The 17,823-nt window shown below is 41.0% G+C and overlaps 1 protein-coding gene across 1 annotated transcript; it reads right to left on the reverse strand.

Annotated features, from left to right (window-relative positions):
• Positions 1-427: 427 nt before the first annotated feature.
• On the reverse strand, positions 428-17,775 carry LOC119135913 (NIPA-like protein 2). The gene is made up of 11 exons (XM_037273921.1): positions 17,524-17,775; positions 9,384-9,452; positions 8,475-8,643; positions 4,083-4,142; positions 3,449-3,570; positions 2,287-2,383; positions 1,904-2,039; positions 1,679-1,767; positions 1,246-1,309; positions 1,075-1,172; positions 428-939 (listed from the first exon to the last, which is right to left on the reverse strand). Exons 1-11 carry the CDS (start codon positions 17,611-17,613, stop codon positions 833-835), a joined length of 1,101 nt encoding a protein of 366 aa, XP_037129816.1. The 5' UTR covers positions 17,614-17,775; the 3' UTR covers positions 428-832.
• Positions 17,776-17,823: the final 48 nt, after the last annotated feature.

Genomic DNA, 17,823 nt, shown 5'->3' on the forward strand with positions numbered 1-17,823 from the left:
AGAATCACAGAAATCATTGATTGTGTAAGACCACTGAACAACAAAATGAATGTACCATCATTTTCATCCAGGTCATGTCTTTATAATTCTGTTGGCCTATAACCCAGTGGCACACTTGAATTCAATTTCAGTAAAATTGTATTCATTAAATCACCCAGTGTTCCAAATTACAGTATTTGATTTACCATTTTTGTGTTATTGTCGAGTTTTCTTTCTTCAACAGAAGGGTACCGACAACTTAGCCTACGTGTATCACATTCACCAGTGGGAACAAAAACTTACCACTCACACAATAGGACACAACACAGGCAATTGTGAGAGAAGGCAGACTCCTACTTAAACATCAAATCTTGTATACACATCCCATAATGTGTGGGTGGTAAGAGGAAAGTAAGGGTTTGGTTGCTTAGCAACCCTTAACTTTAGATTCAGGTCTTCATGTGGTTTATTTGAGGTGTAGTGCTTGATATGTTTTTCATATGCCACAAAGTTTCATTAGCATGTTTAGTTAAGACACTGACATATGCACCAAACACATAGCACATCACTTTACATTTTGTTTCAAATTATGTACATCACACATTGATGGATTTATTGGTTCATATCTGGCCAAAGTGTTTCTCTGGACAAGTTGACATCAGGTCACATGAAGTTCCGCTTTTGGGAGTTGTTAATTAATAGTGCCATAACACTCGGGAGAAGTGGACTATTTTTCTTATCTGCATATAAAGCTAGCCCAGAGAATGTCTTCAAATGTGTTGCCCATTCACATTTGGGCCAGCAGGAGGCATGTGTTCACAGACTTCCTCAGTCTGAACAGATGGGACGGGTCTTAAGAATCTTCTATTTGGTCACCTCTGTTACACATGAACTTGGCCGCCGACGATCCGTATGTCTGAGTTTTGGACTCGGGCTGCACTCTGTTTGTACGACTCTGTCCTGCAAACACAAACAAGAAGGCTCTGGCTGAGACTGCAGATGGAAATAGATTTTGCCAGTGCATGTGCCCCTTGTTGCCTTGTACAAGTCATGATGTAGATCACCTTTTGCTGACTTAAATGTTAGATAGCTTACCAGGTACCATATCCATTTCTATAAAGTTGCAATCTTGTTTCTTTGCTTTTGGTCTATTTCTGGCTATCAGAAAAACTCCCAGGAAGGATAGCAGACACCTACAAAGAATGTAGAAAGAGTTACTCCTCATAAAAAGTTCGTGATGCTTTATTGATGCTTTATATTGCTCACCCAAAAAGGAACATGAAAATATTCAGTAATGCCAAATCCTCAAATTCCTGGTAAAAGATTATCCCTGTAATACAAAATATATTACATCAAATGAAGGTGGTCAAATAGCACATAGAAATATTTCCTTTTACAAACAAATCTTTATCATTAGTGTTGTTGTGGCTCATCAGTTCTTACTAGTATATTTCCATGGTTTTTTTGCATCTTATTTGGATAAAATACAGTGCAATTAATAAAGATCTTTCAAATATTTTGACTACTGCACTTATTGGTGCTCAGCACAACAGAGCTGCTAACGTGTGTAACAAAGTCTCCAGTACTTTGTCTTAGTGCATAAACTCGAATTATTCTTTCCCCACATATTGAAATGACATATTAATTTGGTGCCTTGCTCATTAACTACGTTGATGCGATGCTCTGGTGCTGAACTTACCTGCAACAATGGCACTTGCAGTAAAAAACACAAAGTTGATTGGAACCACCTCTGTGGCATCAAACATTTTCATTGCCTGATTGAGAAACCTGTGGATGAGCCCAAGAAGTATACTGAAGGTTTGTAGGGAATACTTTCAAAAGAGATAAATAAATAGGTGGATTGACAAAATGATTTTGTAGGTTTGCTCAGAAAAAAAGATTTGAGGATGGACGAGGAACTGACTTGATCTGGAAGGCGCAGGAGGCCACCATGATAACGAACATAACGTAGAAGATGGGATAGATGAGCTGCAGGTGACCTTTTATCGTCTCTGTGATCATTCCCGACACAGCTTTCACTGAGATGACTGTAAGCGAGGCTGCAGAAATACAAAACACACTTCTGATAAGTTGCATAGCTAACATGAACCTCTTATGTTTGTGTCCAAAGAAAAGTATCTCGTCTGTCTCGATTAATCCATTATTTCACCGAGACATTGTCTCTGCATAAATGCGGCGTGACCACAGATCCATTTTGGTAACCAGGCAACAAAACAACACGCTACCCAAATTAGTTTAATTCATGACTTGCATGCCCTCAATCAGGCAGCGGGCACTTGTCCATACCAAGCAGCGCTATCAGCAGCATCACAATCACAATCTTCTTCATATTCTTCTTGTAGTATAGGAAGAGCAGGATGCAAAAGGCGATGACCTCGATCATCTAGAGAGAAAGGAGAGTGTCATTTATGCACAGTCCATTTTCTCAAACTTCACACAGAAAATGAAAGTTCCACTTGCCCTATATCTTACCTTGACTACCTCATCTCTATGACAAAAGTGCTTTTTTCAGACAAAGAGCGGCACTCTTTAATTGAAACAAATCATCGTGGCAGGCGGGGGAAAAAAAGAGAAATGTATTGCTGTTTTTGAACGAGAAGAGCTGTGTCCTTGAGAGTCCTAAAGCTTTGAGCTATTCAAGGATGCCACAAAGTGGTGAAAAATGGAGAATGAGAAGGGAATACAAAAGTAGGGTGCGGGGGAAAAGGGCAACCTGACCTTTGAATCAATCCAAATCATCCCTCTGCCCCTAGCTAATGCGTGCGTGCGTCTAAATTGCAGGATATCTTTCAGTGCGGTTCATCTAGTCTCCTATTAATATTACGCTAATTTTGCCCTTGCATCAGTTAAGGAAAGTGGACCAGATTCAAGTGAATTAGAACAACATGCGGCTTGTTGAATATATCGGTATTGCTACACAGGGCACACACACACGGCACTGACTGAAATATTTGGAGAGCTGCTTGCTTTTATCTTTCTAGACACATTCTTGGCTTGCTTTGAACAGCTTGTCCCGCAGGAATAAAAGGGAGAATTTGGAATATAAATGGAGATTTGGCAGAGCCGAATTTATCTGTATATGTTGCTGCGTTAGTACATAGCTTTTGTCATAAGCGCATTGCTCCCTATGGTAACAGCAAAATGATGTTTACAACATCTATGCCTAAGGTTCAAATGGAAAGACCACTATGAATGTGAATGGCCTTGCATCCATCTATCCATTTTCTCTCACGCTTGTCCTTGTCATTGGGGTCACAGGTAATGGATGTGTTGATCACCAAGTATCAGGCTTGTTGTTTTTATCCTTTTCTGTATCTTTTAGAAAAGCAGAGAAACCCACCATGGGTGGTTCTTCAGTTCTTCTGAATGCAGGACTAAATGGCTTTGGCATGAAAACTTTGGATCTGCAATAATTGAATGGACTGTATGTTTGGAAAGGGTTACATACAAGGTACAACAGGAAGTACCAGTTGACGACATTGTACTGGACCAGTTGGGCTGTAATGTGAGTGGACGTGTGGGGGGCAAATGTCACCAAGATGTAGGTTCCTGTTATTGCCAGTGTGACACCTAAAGACACAGACAAGAGGCGGGATGACAACTTGAAAGCATTCATTGCCCTCCGCCACCCCTTCTGGGTGAAGGGGATAGTTTCAATGTATCTCAAATTAAAAAAAAAAAAGACAAAAGAGTTCATTTGTCAACATCTCAACTGCACACATTCCAACATTCCAAATTCAAATATAAACTGGCAGATTTACACGATGAGATTCATACTGAATTTGCTTCATCGCATCAACACATGCTTGTCAGAGGGCATGACGTTAATTTTCGAGACTAAAGACGAAATGTATGGACTGACTGCATTGAAACAGCAGAAAGAAACAAATATAAAAATAAACAGATACTTGTGCCACAAATACAAAATTAGGTTACTGAATAAATCTCTCGGTTTCTCTCACTCTCACAAATAACTTAAAAGCAAATTTGATCAAACGCAACTTTAGGAAATGATTTCTTCACTCATCTGGCAAACTGACAGCAAGTATATGTTCTGTTATTGTTCCTGAGTGTTTGCTTACCCACAACGTCAGAGACACGAAAGTTCTCCTTGAGGAAAATCACAGAGATGAAAGCGCTCGCTAGAAGACAAATAAAAATATATTCCCATTACGTGAACAGTCACTGAAGCATCTGATTCTTTGTTAGCGTTATGAGGAATTATAAGCTCTCTGCAGTTTTGTTGTTTCCCATGCTGACTGAGTTCCTTCAAAATAGAAAAGTCTGGACACAATCAAATTTGTGAATGAAATTTGCAATATTGGTATATTTAACATGTAACTGAAGGAAATTAATTAACCAATTTAATTTTTTATGTGCAGCAAAATAAGCAGACTGTATTCTTAGTTAATTAAATGTAATAACTTTATTTTGATTTGTTTAATATACCGTATTTTTAGTGAGTGCAATGCCTCTCCATCATGTTGACCTGTTGGATATCAATGCGCATTAAATGTTGCAGCCTATTGGTCAAGTCAGATAAAATTTAATTCAAATTCTACGCGAAACTTATTACTAGTCTTATCGTGTTTTCCTATCATGCACAGTCCTATTTGATGAAGGCTTTATTAACCAATTTAGACAGAAATCCAGATCCTACCAAACAGTGAAAATTGTACTTAATAAGTTGACAGCTTAAGCTGCCTGTGAAATTTGTCGGAACGCTGAGATGGATGAAGCTTATTAGAACTTGATAAGAACACCAACATAATATTCCTTGTGGCATGTCAAATGAACTCATGTATCAATATCAGTGTCAGAAGATGAAATATTTCCAAATTTCTTTTTTGACATGGCAAGCCTCACAAATCGTGCTTGTGTTGCCCGAGGAGATGCAGCGAACCGCGATTGACGAGTAACCATTACAGAGTTTGGTTGTGACAGAGATGGATTGTGATGTAGGACCACAGACAAGCATCAATTGGGATGCAAAAAGATGGATGGCCACACAGGCACATAAACTGCAGAAAAAAAAAATGAGAGGAAAACACACAGACACACACTGATATAATATGAAGTAGATAACTGTCGAAATGTTGGTTGTCTCTTAAATGTCATCACCCTCCTGAGTAAATCATTTTCACTGAACTCACTGTAAGACGTATGCCTCATAGAAAATAGTGACAAACACCAACCAAACGACAGACGGCCAGACTGTCACCTTTAAAGTTGAATCAATGACACGAGATAAACAGATCAATATGACACACCCCCATATGTGCAATTAAATGTGCTGAAAAATGATCACTGTCAATTTTTATCACACATTGAATGCCAGGCGTTATTATAGCAGTTTATTTGAAATGTCAGCACAAAGGGTGATTTGTGTGGAAATGAACCCAAGCTAGTTTTAACACACAATATGCTTCAGTTAAAGCGATAATGTCAACACGACTGAAATGTTGCAACTGTCTTGGCGTGTGGCATAAGGCTTGCTTATTGCTGTAAAAGGACATCAGTGACTAATTGGAGGATTCAAAAGACTCTAAAACAGTCAGTTGTCAAATTTTTCATACGGTGGGCATTAAGGGCAAACATTACACGCATATTAAGTAATGTCTGTGCTTCTGGGAGCAGCTGGCTTTTGCCAAGTCACCATAGCAACACCATATAAATTGAGATTCACACAGCTTGATAAAAAGAGAAATGTGACAACAGGAACCTCTGAGGTAAACTGTCCTGTGTGGGTGTGTGTGTGTGCATGTGTGTGTGCGTGCGTGTGCACACTGAGCATGCATCAAATTAGTACGTCCCCACTACACAACCTCTCGCTTGTGTTTCCGGGAAGCCTTCCCGAGGGAGAACTCACGTCACACACGGGAAAATAAATCGAGGTGCCATTTCGGCAAAGAAACATCCAAATAAAAGATATGCCACCATAGAGCTGGGCAATAATTCAATATCAATATACATATATCGCAATTGACACCTGATCAATATCAATACAAATTGCACTCACTGTGATATTGATTAAAATATAAAAAGTCAGGAAGCAAACCCCAAACATGTCATTTACTTACCTTAAAGTCTACAATTTAATCACATCGATGTTTTATTTCAAATTGGGTCAACTACAATTAAATTGTGCTATTGTGATAACATTGCCGCTGTGTAAGGTGACCTTCAGTAGAGCGTGCCAGCTTCATTCCTCCAAGTGATGAATTGACATCTATGTCAAGGAGAGGTGAAACGTGGCTGTGCACAACAATATTTGGAAGGATGCTGTCATACCTAATTGTGACAAGTGGTCTCAGAGGAAAAGGACAGCAGTAACTGCTATCTGTGAACCCCCTACCAAGCCTTCACTCACACGCCACAGCACCATAGTGTGTTAGCTAGTGAAGCATATCTGGAGGAGAAAAAAAAAAACCTTCACACCCCCTGGGTGTCAGCACACTGTTTGCTCTTTAGTATAGAGTGTGACTTGATGAGTAAAGTGCTCTTTTATTGCGTATTTCATTCTATTGTCTTTGGCGGTATCAAAATGCTGAGGTGCTCTTTCAATATGCAATTAACCTGCAGTTTATATCCCACATTGAAGTATCAGACAATGGGCCTTCAAGTAAAATGGCTATTGTTCACACCTTTGATTTCATTGCTGTACGGCAGGGGTGTCAAACTCATTTTTTTCACGGGCCGCATTGTAGTCATAACTTCTTTCGGAGGGCCATTATGACTGTCAACCCAAATAAATGTATGAGCACCTCATATTAAATACAGTAAAAGCTACAAAACAAACTGACAAATAACTCGTTTTCAAATCAGACGAGTAAAAACTGGTCAAATATTTTTTAAAAAAGATATTAAAAGTGAAGACAATTTGCAATTCTAGTAATGACACACAAATTTGATGCACAATTTGTCTTTGCGGGCCACATGTAATGATGTGGCGGGCCGTATGTGGCCCCCGGGCCTTGAGTTTGACACCTGTGCTATACGGTAATTCAAAAGATAATCAAAATGTGTGCATTGAAAGCATCACATAAAGCACTTCAGTAAAGCTAAATTGAGTACAGCATTGCATTCAGCCCTCAACAAGATGCTGTTTACTTGAGTGCATTATTCAAGCTACTCAACACATGGCCATAGGAAAACGGTTTGAAGCATTTGGGTAATTGATATCATTAATAATCATGAGCAGCTGTCACCTCCGTTGTGGTGACTGATGAGTTGCGGGACGTGAAAAATAATATGAAATTGTTTAATGTTTAACCTGTGTTTGGAATGTGTGCTCAGAGCAGCTGTCAGCTGCAACGAGCAGACAGGCTTTGTTTTGATTGGATCGTGAGTCAGGCTTTGTTCATAACGGCTTAGTTCACACTGCAGACACTGTCAAATGAGCAAGTGTGGAAGTGGAGAGGAACAGAGAACGGAAACAAGATTGTAAAAGTGCAAAGCAGTCCAGAACATCACCTGCACCTACACTTGTACACTGGTTGCAATCACAAGGGTCTTAGAACAATAAAGATTTATACGATGGGTGTATCCGGCTATATCCGGCAAGGAGTCATGCCCTATTATTCTTATCTTAGTCCCTTCTGGATTAAGAAAGTATTGTAATTCAGATAAAATGTAATGTCAAAAGTTACATTAGGGGACCAAGCAATCATGGCTCATGTGTTTTGTGAAGGTGAGCCCTGATTGGCTGCGACCTGAGACCTGGCCACACTGATGTCATTTTCACTTGACAGCAAGTGGCAAAAGAGAGATGGATAAAAATGGGCACATTTTGCTTCTTAACTCATATTCCCCAAACGTAATATTAATTAGAATGCCGTGTTTAGACGAGTGGGGGCACATACAACATATTATTGTAAAGTCATTTTTTGGATGACTTCCCCTTTTGTATGTTCAAATATAGATGTGTAATCATCTTTTGTTTTGTGTAATTTTCCAGTAACTGCTTTGCCTCATATTTGGAAAACAGTGGAAAGATGTGTCTTCTTATAGTTTCCTCAAAGAGATATTATATGATAAATCTCCTAGAGAGTGAGAACTGGCAAAAAAAACAATACCTCAAGATGTGTGTTTAAATAAGTTTAAGCATGTTTTAATCACTTTAAATGAGTTTAAAACATGTGGGATGGGTAATACTGGAAAACAATATTTTTTAAATATGGTCTCTCTTTTTCACCTATCGCAGGTTGGTCTGAAAGTTATCTCATGCAATAAACGGGGGTTCACAGTACGAGGTGTTTCTTCCTATTTCTGTAATAGCACAAGAGAGAAACCTGAAATAGGTGACGATCAAACAGGTGCAGCCCTTACACAAATATGCATTTGGTGTTGCCAAATAAAAATCAAACGATCATCAAAACTGGACTGTTGTGTGAATGACAGCGACTGTGAAAAGCAGCCTTCCTAGCTGCCTTTCACAAAATAGAAAAGGAGCAGGTAAGAAGGTCACAATTTACCTATGACAGACACACAGCCCAGTGGGGCGATGAGGGATGCTGGGGCAAAGCCGTAGGCAGCAAAATTCCCCAGTTCACCAACACCCATGAGAAGCAGACCGCACCACCAAATCACGGAGGTGTAGTAAGGCTTGGAGCCTCTCTGGGACAGACAGACGTGGGCATATTTCTGGTAGGAAGAGAGGGAAGATGGGTTTGTGGCAGCTCCAGATTCATGCACTAAACACACTTGCACTTCACACTGTTGGCAATTAATCATACTGAACATTTTCAGTAATATGTTATGATAAGGGTCGTTGCGCTGCTCTTAACATAAACACAAAACTTTCAGCTGATTAGCATTTAATCAAAGAGGTGGCATGACACCAATTAGGCAAATCAATGATTTGAGAAGCTCTTCAAGCTGATTAAGGACACGTTCCTCCATAGACAAGCTGGGTAAGCGAAATAAGCATTCATTTTAAGCATTAAAGCAAACAAAAGTCGTGGGTCAATGCCAAAACAATAGATTTAGAATGATAATAATGTAATATTGATAATAAGTTGAACACCTAGTTTCAGAGTAGCATTTGTTTACCTAATCAAAGAACCTTTTACAGCCACATTTTGACGTAGGCCAACTCCCACAAAATGCTTTTTGGTCAAATATAGTTTAACTTCTTTCCCATAACAAACAATAAGAAAAAAATGATTTGTTCAATATGATGTAAACACAAACAAGACATTGCTAAGGCTATCTATGTCTATGCTTCTTTGAGCACCCTGACAAGAACTTGTGACATATCAGTAAGCGAAGTCATAAATTGGCAGAACTCGGATTATGCTGTGGGAGATTTGCACCAACGTGTGAAAACAAATTGGATTTTCCTCATTTCAAGTGCTGGCCTGCAGGATTGCAGAGCATCCTACCTGTATGTTGAGGGAAATGCTGATGAGAACGTTGCCACATATGGAGATGATGATTCCTATGAGATAGACCTGTGGAGACAAACAGTAAATAGCCGGGAAATTAGGTGTCGCTTCACTAGTCACATAGCAACTCCCCACAAGACTGCGAGTCTTCCCTCCAGCTGTCACTTTTGCAAAACTCATATAGTTGTGCGGGTTCGAGTATTTGCATTGACAGTTGAGACTGGGAATATCAAAGTATTGCATGTTGCATGCAACAAACAGACAGGAAGAATGGCCATGGAACATATGCTGGTAGACACAGTATCAAGGGGGAAAAAAAAAAAAAAGTACAGTCAAAATTAATTTCTGTCCCTCGTTACAATCTACACTAATGTGTCCTCTATGTCACCCAATGTTGCATTTGCTCACTTATTCTCTCTTTTCTATTTCCTCTTCATCCTCTGCTTCACATTCACCTCCACTCAGAACTTCACTTCGGCGTTTGTTGACTTATGAAAGACATAAAGCAAGGACGAGACCACGCCAGAAGTAAACAGCATTACGGCTTTAGTGTGCGAATGGCTTTGTCTAAAAGTGATATGTTTGATGATCATAGTGTGTCAACAGGATTTGGGAGAAGGAGGCGGTAGAAAGTAGATGGGCTGCTGGATAATGAGATTTGGGAAATGATTTCAATTAAACAGTGTGTGTGTCTGTGGAGCAGAATTTGAACAAAAGGACAGAATGTTAAGCGTTGATTAGATTTGATGTGAAATGTGTTTTTGGACTATTTTTGACTTAATTTATTATTGTATGACTTCATTTTGCGTCATTCACAGCACTTTGTATGCAGCGGTCGTTGTTTTAGTAAAGTGCTCTATAAATACAGTTTAGTTGACGTATTTTTCTTCCTAGGACCCGAACGATTAATCGTTCAGCGGATTACATCAACTGATTAAAGCTGATTTAAAAAAAAACATCGGTCAAAATTTGTCCTATTATTCTATTAGTCTCTCATATAACAATAAACATATATGGTCTTTGTTTTTTGCTTATTTTTGCATGTTTTTGCCCCTAAATATCTCTGTTTAAAAAAAAAAATACTGAAGGGCAAAGTATTGCAAAACAGTCAAATGTGATGTCTTTAATTCATTTATTTGTTGGAAGTTGGAAGTCAAAGTCATGCAAAAGGGAAAAGAAAAGAAAACTGCAATTGTGCACAGTTAACTTAAAGGTTTTACAATTTAAGATAATATAAATTCAGATTAGACCAAAGTCAAACACCAAGTCTCACACTTTTGGTATTTAACGCAATGTTGATAGGTGAACCTCACTCTGCCACTGTCTGTTCTTTGTAGTTTGTTTCTTTCGACTCAAGAATGAAGACACTGAAACACCTCAACTACACATGCAAGAAAACCTGAGTTTAAGTGTGAGCGAGTGCTCCTGTCAGAGAAAACAAACGAACCACTGATGTACAAGGCGTGCCTTCTGCTTGTGGCTTATTAACAGACCGTGTCTGATCACATACAGGATACTTTATATCCCAGAGCTCCCAATCAGTTGTGCAGGTTAAAATTAAGCGTATGCTCTCAGAAGGCAGCTGTCACATATTGTTGCACACATCAACTCCCTCAAATTAGATGCATTTGTTGATTGGACTATTTGTGGAATTTTCTTTGGATCTTATCCTTTGTTCTCGGAAAGGGCATGTCGTAGTTCACTGTGACTTTCATGCGGGTAGCGAGGGTTCAGTTGCCACACACGGACGGTGGCATTTTGAGAGTCAAATGGTTGTCTACCTCTACAGGTGTGTGCCCTGTGATTGACTGGCGACCATTCTGGGATGTCGTCTGCCAATCACTGCCTGTCACCTGAGATGGTCTTGAGCTCACTGTGGCCCTTAAGTGCGAAAGAAAGTGGATGTCTAAAATTGAATCATCCCTTTATTCTTGTCCTCAACTCTAGTGCTGTTCCCCAGCACCTGCAAAAAAAGAGACTATTGATGGCTTCATCCAGAGGTCAAATATTTAAAAAAAAGATATTATTAAAAGTGAAGACAATTTTCAATTCTAGTAATGACACACGAATTTGATGCACAATTTGTCTTCGCGGGCAACATAAAATGATGTGGCGGGCCGTATCTGGCCCCCGGGCCTTGAGTTTGACACATGTGCTTTACATGAACAGATTGCTATTGTGAGTTGGACACAAAGAGCCATGTTGTGTCCTTCCAAGGAGGAGGATCAGTGCAGTCAGCTACACCGTTCGCTTGCAACGCCATTATGCTTCCCTCATGTTATCAGATCATTTGGCTTTGAATATGCCACAGGGTTTGCGATTTGATTAGGTAACTACATTGTGCTTTTAGCGAGAATGAACCAACAGCATTCATTAACCCCGCAAAACGTTGTGCGACTGTTGTAATGTGTCTGTATTTTTACGGCTAAAATTATTAACTGATTGAGTGGGCATTTTTATTTTGGGATACTACAAATATTTTGGGTGAACCGATTCTAAAGATTCAGTTCTTAACTGGAATGCACATCACGAGTACAAAACAGTGCAGACGACCATGGGCTGCCAAGTCGAAATAGCCGACTGGCTAGTGACACGGGCTCTCGCTCGGTTGAACCTGGTTCGATCCCAGGTGTGAGCATATTCCTAAAGTTTCTTTTAGACTTGGGACCTTGCTTTGTATGCATATGCAAGTATTTATGTGTAAATACATAAGGTGGCCCTGCCCCTAAGTTGGCGGAGCAAACCAACGGATCACGCCCACAGGTGTCAAGCTCTAGTCCTTGAGGCCGCATTCCAACATGTTTTCCAAGATTCCCTCGTTAAGTGCACCTGCGTGAAAAGTTTTAGCTAGTGCAGAACGTGAAAATGAACAAAATCTTTTCACGCAGGTGCGCTTAACGAGGGTCACTTGGAAAACATATTGGAACGCGGCCCCGAGGACCAGAGCTTGACACCTGACCTTTGACCATGATATTTCCCTAATAAAGTGGCCTGTTATTAGGTACTCTTGAAAATGGCGGTGTACCTAATGGAGTGTCCGTGTGATTCCCTCGTTAAGTGCACCTGCGTGAAAAGTTTTAGCTCCTGCAGAACGTGAAAGGAGCTAAAACTTTTCACGCAGGTGCGCTTAACGAGGGTCACTTGGAAAACATATTGGAACGCGGCCCCGAGGACCAGAGCTTGACACCTGACCTTTGACCATGATATTTCCCTAATAAAGTGGCCTGTTATTAGGTACTCTTGAAAATGGCGGTGTACCTAATGGAGTGTCCGTGTGATTCCCTCGTTAAGTGCACCTGCGTGAAAAGTTTTAGCTCCTGCAGAACGTGAAAGGAGCTAAAACTTTTCACGCAGGTGCGCTTAACGAGGGTCACTTGGAAAACATATTGGAACGCGGCCCCGAGGACCAGAGCTTGACACCTGACCTTTGACCATGATATTTCCCTAATAAAGTGGCCTGTTATTAGGTACTCTTGAAAATGGCGGTGTACCTAATGGAGTGTCCGTGTGATTCCCTCGTTAAGTGCACCTGCGTGAAAAGTTTTAGCTCCTGCAGAACGTGAAAGGAGCTAAAACTTTTCACGCAGGTGCGCTTAACGAGGGTCACTTGGAAAACATATTGGAACGCGGCCCCGAGGACCAGAGCTTGACACCTGACCTTTGACCATGATATTTCCCTAATAAAGTGGCCTGTTATTAGGTACTCTTGAAAATGGCGGTGTACCTAATGGAGTGTCCGTGTGATTCCCTCGTTAAGTGCACCTGCGTGAAAAGTTTTAGCTCCTGCAGAACGTGAAAGGAGCTAAAACTTTTCACGCAGGTGCGCTTAACGAGGGTCACTTGGAAAACATATTGGAACGCGGCCCCGAGGACCAGAGCTTGACACCTGACCTTTGACCTTGATATTTCCCTAATAAAGTGGCCTGTTATTAGGTACTCTTGAAAATGGCGGTGTACCTAATGGAGTGTCCGTGTGATTCCCTCGTTAAGTGCACCTGCGTGAAAAGTTTTAGCTCCTGCAGAACGTGAAAGGAGCTAAAACTTTTCACGCAGGTGCGCTTAACGAGGGTCACTTGGAAAACATATTGGAACGCGGCCCCGAGGACCAGAGCTTGACACCTGACCTTTGACCTTGATATTTCCCTAATAAAGTGGCCTGTTATTAGGTACTCTTGAAAATGGCGGTGTACCTAATGGAGTGTCCGTGTGATTCCCTCGTTAAGTGCACCTGCGTGAAAAGTTTTAGCTCCTGCAGAACGTGAAAGGAGCTAAAACTTTTCACGCAGGTGCGCTTAACGAGGGTCACTTGGAAAACATATTGGAACGCGGCCCCGAGGACCAGAGCTTGACACCTGACCTTTGACCTTGATATTTCCCTAATAAAGTGGCCTGTTATTAGGTACTCTTGAAAATGGCGGTGTACCTAATGGAGTGTCCGTGTGATTCCCTCGTTAAGTGCACCTGCGTGAAAAGTTTTAGCTCCTGCAGAACGTGAAAGGAGCTAAAACTTTTCACGCAGGTGCGCTTAACGAGGGTCACTTGGAAAATATATTGGAACGCGGCCCCGAGGACCAGAGCTTGACACCTGACCTTTGACCATGATATTTCCCTAATAAAGTGGCCTGTTATCAGGTACACTTGAAAATGGCGGTGTACCTAAGGAGTGTCTGTGTGATTCCCTCGTTAAGTGCACCTGCGTGAAAAGTTTTAGCTCCTGCAGAACGTGAAAGGAGCTAAAACTTTTCACGCAGGTGTGCTTAACGAGGGTCACTTGGAAAACATATTGGAACGTGGCCCCGAGGACCAGAGCTTGACACCTGACCTTTGACCATGATATTTCCCTAATAAAGTGGCTGTTATTAGGTACTCTTAAAAATGGCGGTGTACCTAATGGAGTGTCCGTGTGATTCCCTCGTTAAGTGCACCTGCGTGAAAAGTTTTAGCTCCTGCAGAACGTGAAAGGAGCTAAAACTTTTCACGCAGGTGCGCTTAACGAGGGTCACTTGGAAAACATATTGGAACGCGGCCCCGAGGACCAGAGCTTGACACCTGACCTTTGACCATGATATTTCCCTAATAAAGTGGCCTGTTATCAGGTACACTTGAAAATGGCGGTGTACCTAATGGAGTGTCCGTGTGATTCCCTCGTTAAGTGCACCTGCGTGAAAAGTTTTAGCTCCTGCAGAACGTGAAAGGAGCTAAAACTTTTCACGCAGGTGCGCTTAACGAGGGTCACTTGGAAATACATATTGGAACGCGGCCCCGAGCTTGACACCTGACCTTTGACCATGATATTTCCCTAATAAAGTGGCTGTTATTAGGTACTCTTGAAAATGGCGGTGTACCTAATGGAGTGTCCGTGTGATTCCCTCGTTAAGTGCACCTGCGTGAAAAGTTTTAGCTCCTGCAGAACGTGAAAGGAGCTAAAACTTTTCACGCAGGTGCGCTTAACGAGGGTCACTTGGAAAACATATTGGAACGCGGCCCCGAGGACCAGAGCTTGACACCTGACCTTTGACCATGATATTTCCCTAATAAAGTGGCCTGTTATCAGGTACACTTGAAAATGGCGGTGTACCTAATGGAGTGTCCAAGTGACATCACAGATCAAACAGCCAATCAGAAAGTGGGGGTGAGGGCGGGTGTGGCACGTTTCACTTTCACTTAAGCTTTTTCCCTAATGAAGTGGCCTGTGATGAGGTACACCTCATGGACGCTTCAATAGGTACACTACACGAGGTAAAAATAAATAAATAAAGGGTTAAATGCACTTTTAGGGTATATTCTTAAACCTGGGATTGAACCAAGCTCTTACCGAGCAAGAGCCCGTGTCACTAACCAGTCGGCCATCTCGACTTAGTCATCCTTTGGTCGTCTGCACTGTTTTGTACTCGTGATGTGCATTCCAGTTAATCTTTAGAATCGGTCCACTCAAAATATTTGTTCAAAAGAATCGTTCACTGAATCGTTCGCTACACTTTCTTATTTATTTATTCTTTTTTTATATTACATATTACATAACGTAAAGCACATGTACATATTGTTAACCAAATGTCAGATTTTTGTTTTCATGCCCAAAAAATAAAAACAAGGAATAAAACACCAGACAAGTTTTAACAGGTTTTAATGTTCATTAAAATAATAACAATAATAATAATAAAAGTAAATTTCAAACCAGCAATCTAATGTGAAATTGCAGTAGATATATTGGATAACAATATTAAGGCGTATATATGCATACACATTATTGAAAAACTACTATAAGTAGATGACCCAAAGAGAAGCATAATCTCCCCGTTGTTGCATAACGGCGCATCCCTTCATGCAATAAAGTTAGCCGTTAGCTTGGAGAAAACGTGCATAAAAGAAGTGGTGTTTCAGTGAGTGGTTCTTTCTTTCCTTGGCAAATCTACATTCTGGCTTACATAGTTCACGCCAGGAGACGCAACACGTTCACTGACTGATCCGTTGATGCACGGGAAGGAAGGCAGTTCACCCACTGACTCGTTCGCGGACGGGAAAGTCAGGATTCGTTCTCTCACTGATCCGTTCTCGCGATGAACTGGAAATGCAAATCACTCACTCACTGACGCGTTCACTCACAGATCCGTTCAGTTGGAGAACGGGAAATGCAATTCACGACTCGTTCGTGAACGGGAAGTTACGTCATTTTCTTCTTCGTTTTGTTTTACGGCGAGGTGGCACCAGCTTCAATGCGCATTACCGACACCTACTGGTTGAAGTCATATGAACTGAAAAAACTTTAGGAAGTGGTTCGTTCACTGTCGTTCACTGAAAAAAAAACAAAAAAAAAACATCGTTTTTTCTGAACGAATCGTTCACTCACGAGCCAACACTAACAGTTCAGTGGCCTGGCATCCATGCAGCTAGCATTCTTTAATTTCCCCCTCAGCGGCAGTGTGAATGTGAATATGAAAGGTTGTCTGTTTGTATATATATTTGCCCTGTAAATGACTGGAATGGTCTTCCTTTTGCTTGAAGTCTTGCGACCCTGCCATAGAAAATGGATGGACGGATATTTTTGTAGACGCCCTGCAGGAATATGTCATCTGTTGTCCAGTAAAGCATCGAACAGCTATAAACACTAAGCACCGTTAACCTCATTATCTGGAAACATTAATGCGACACGGCTAATCAAACACACCGGATAAACCCGGTTGGGGTGTGCTGCACTGATTTTCATGCACACGACTGCAAATCATTCTAAATGCAGAAGCCATCTGAAGGGTGAGACAGAATGATATTGTTATGATGTTCACTGGCATGGTGGGTAGCTTGGGACAAAGGAGGCTGGGACCATTATCCGGCTCTTCAGGATTCTTACAGTAGATCCATTCTCTAACGCCCACCCGTTAGTCATGACACACTATTTGTGCCTCTCTTGCCTCCTCTGTTACTCTTTCCTCTGCGCCACCCCAAAATGTCACCCACAAGACAAGACAGAGGAGCACACAATTAGAGGAAAAGATGAGCATGAGGAGAATGTGAACATAAGGGTGGGAGGACAGAGGACTGACAAAGCAATGACAAACATGCACCAACTCTTAAATGCATTAATATATACAGACTTTATGGATTAGGACAGTGAGTGGCAGAGTCCAGTCTAAACAGAACCACTTTCAACATAATGATCTAGTCATGATTACTTGAGAAAACAGTGACAGAAGTCAGCATTAATATATCTCTGAGCTGGCTGGCTCCCAATACTCATTACACAAAAAGCTTTAGAGACAACTGTGCATTCTGGGGGGATGAACTTAATTTCTTTTACTGGCAGAAGTTCTCCAAATAGCTGGCACGGAGGTGACATTTTGAAAAAAGGTCCTCAAACTTAACTTTCATGTCTACGTTATGGCCTAATTTGAAAGGAAGGTCATTGGATCAGTGCAATTATACCTTCAATTTACACCAATTGTAGGCATTGGGTATTAAAACAACAAGTAGATGCACAGCCGTTAAAAGCACTTTTTTTTTTTGCAGTAAAGATATCAGATCAAGAACAATCTTTCCAGATTGTCTTTCAATCCATCTTTTGGAGGGGAGAAGAAGATAAAGAAAAATATTCAACGTGACTTTTCTAGGTAAGGGCTATAGTTTTATAAATAGCAAATTTTACCTGAAAAGGGTTTTCCATCATTTCAGCCCGGTGAGCCATGACAATAGTCAAATTAAGAGCATCCCAAGGAAGACTTAAATTCGCCATCATAACTTATTACAGTGCAGATATTTTTGGCTTCACATCTTTGGTCGCCCCTTTTCAGCTCTTTCCATCCCGTGCGCCCCGCGCCCACGCCGCAGCAGAACATTACCAGAGACAACTTATTCAAACTTCACTTTTCGATGACATGGCTGAACACTTTGTGGCAGTAGGAATAATGGAAACTTCCATCAACTAATGCTAAATACCACACATTTT

This window comes from Syngnathus acus, chromosome 16 (genome assembly GCF_901709675.1).
Source record: "Syngnathus acus chromosome 16, fSynAcu1.2, whole genome shotgun sequence".
NCBI lineage: Eukaryota > Metazoa > Chordata > Actinopteri > Syngnathiformes > Syngnathidae > Syngnathus > Syngnathus acus.

What these genes read in the sequence shown, in the direction of transcription:
- LOC119135913 (XM_037273921.1), bottom strand. Translation starts at nt 17,613, where the DNA reads ATGATGGCGAATTTAAGTCTTCCTTGGGATGCTCTTAATTTGACTATT. An exon ending in TCGTGTCTCTGACGTTGTGG is followed by an intron (nt 3,571 to 4,082) that starts GTAAGCAAACAC and finishes CTGTGTCTTTAG; the next exon opens with GTGTCACACTGGCAATAACA. An exon ending in ATTTTCATGTTCCTTTTTGG is followed by an intron (nt 1,173 to 1,245) that starts GTGAGCAATATA and finishes CATTCTTTGTAG; the next exon opens with GTGTCTGCTATCCTTCCTGG.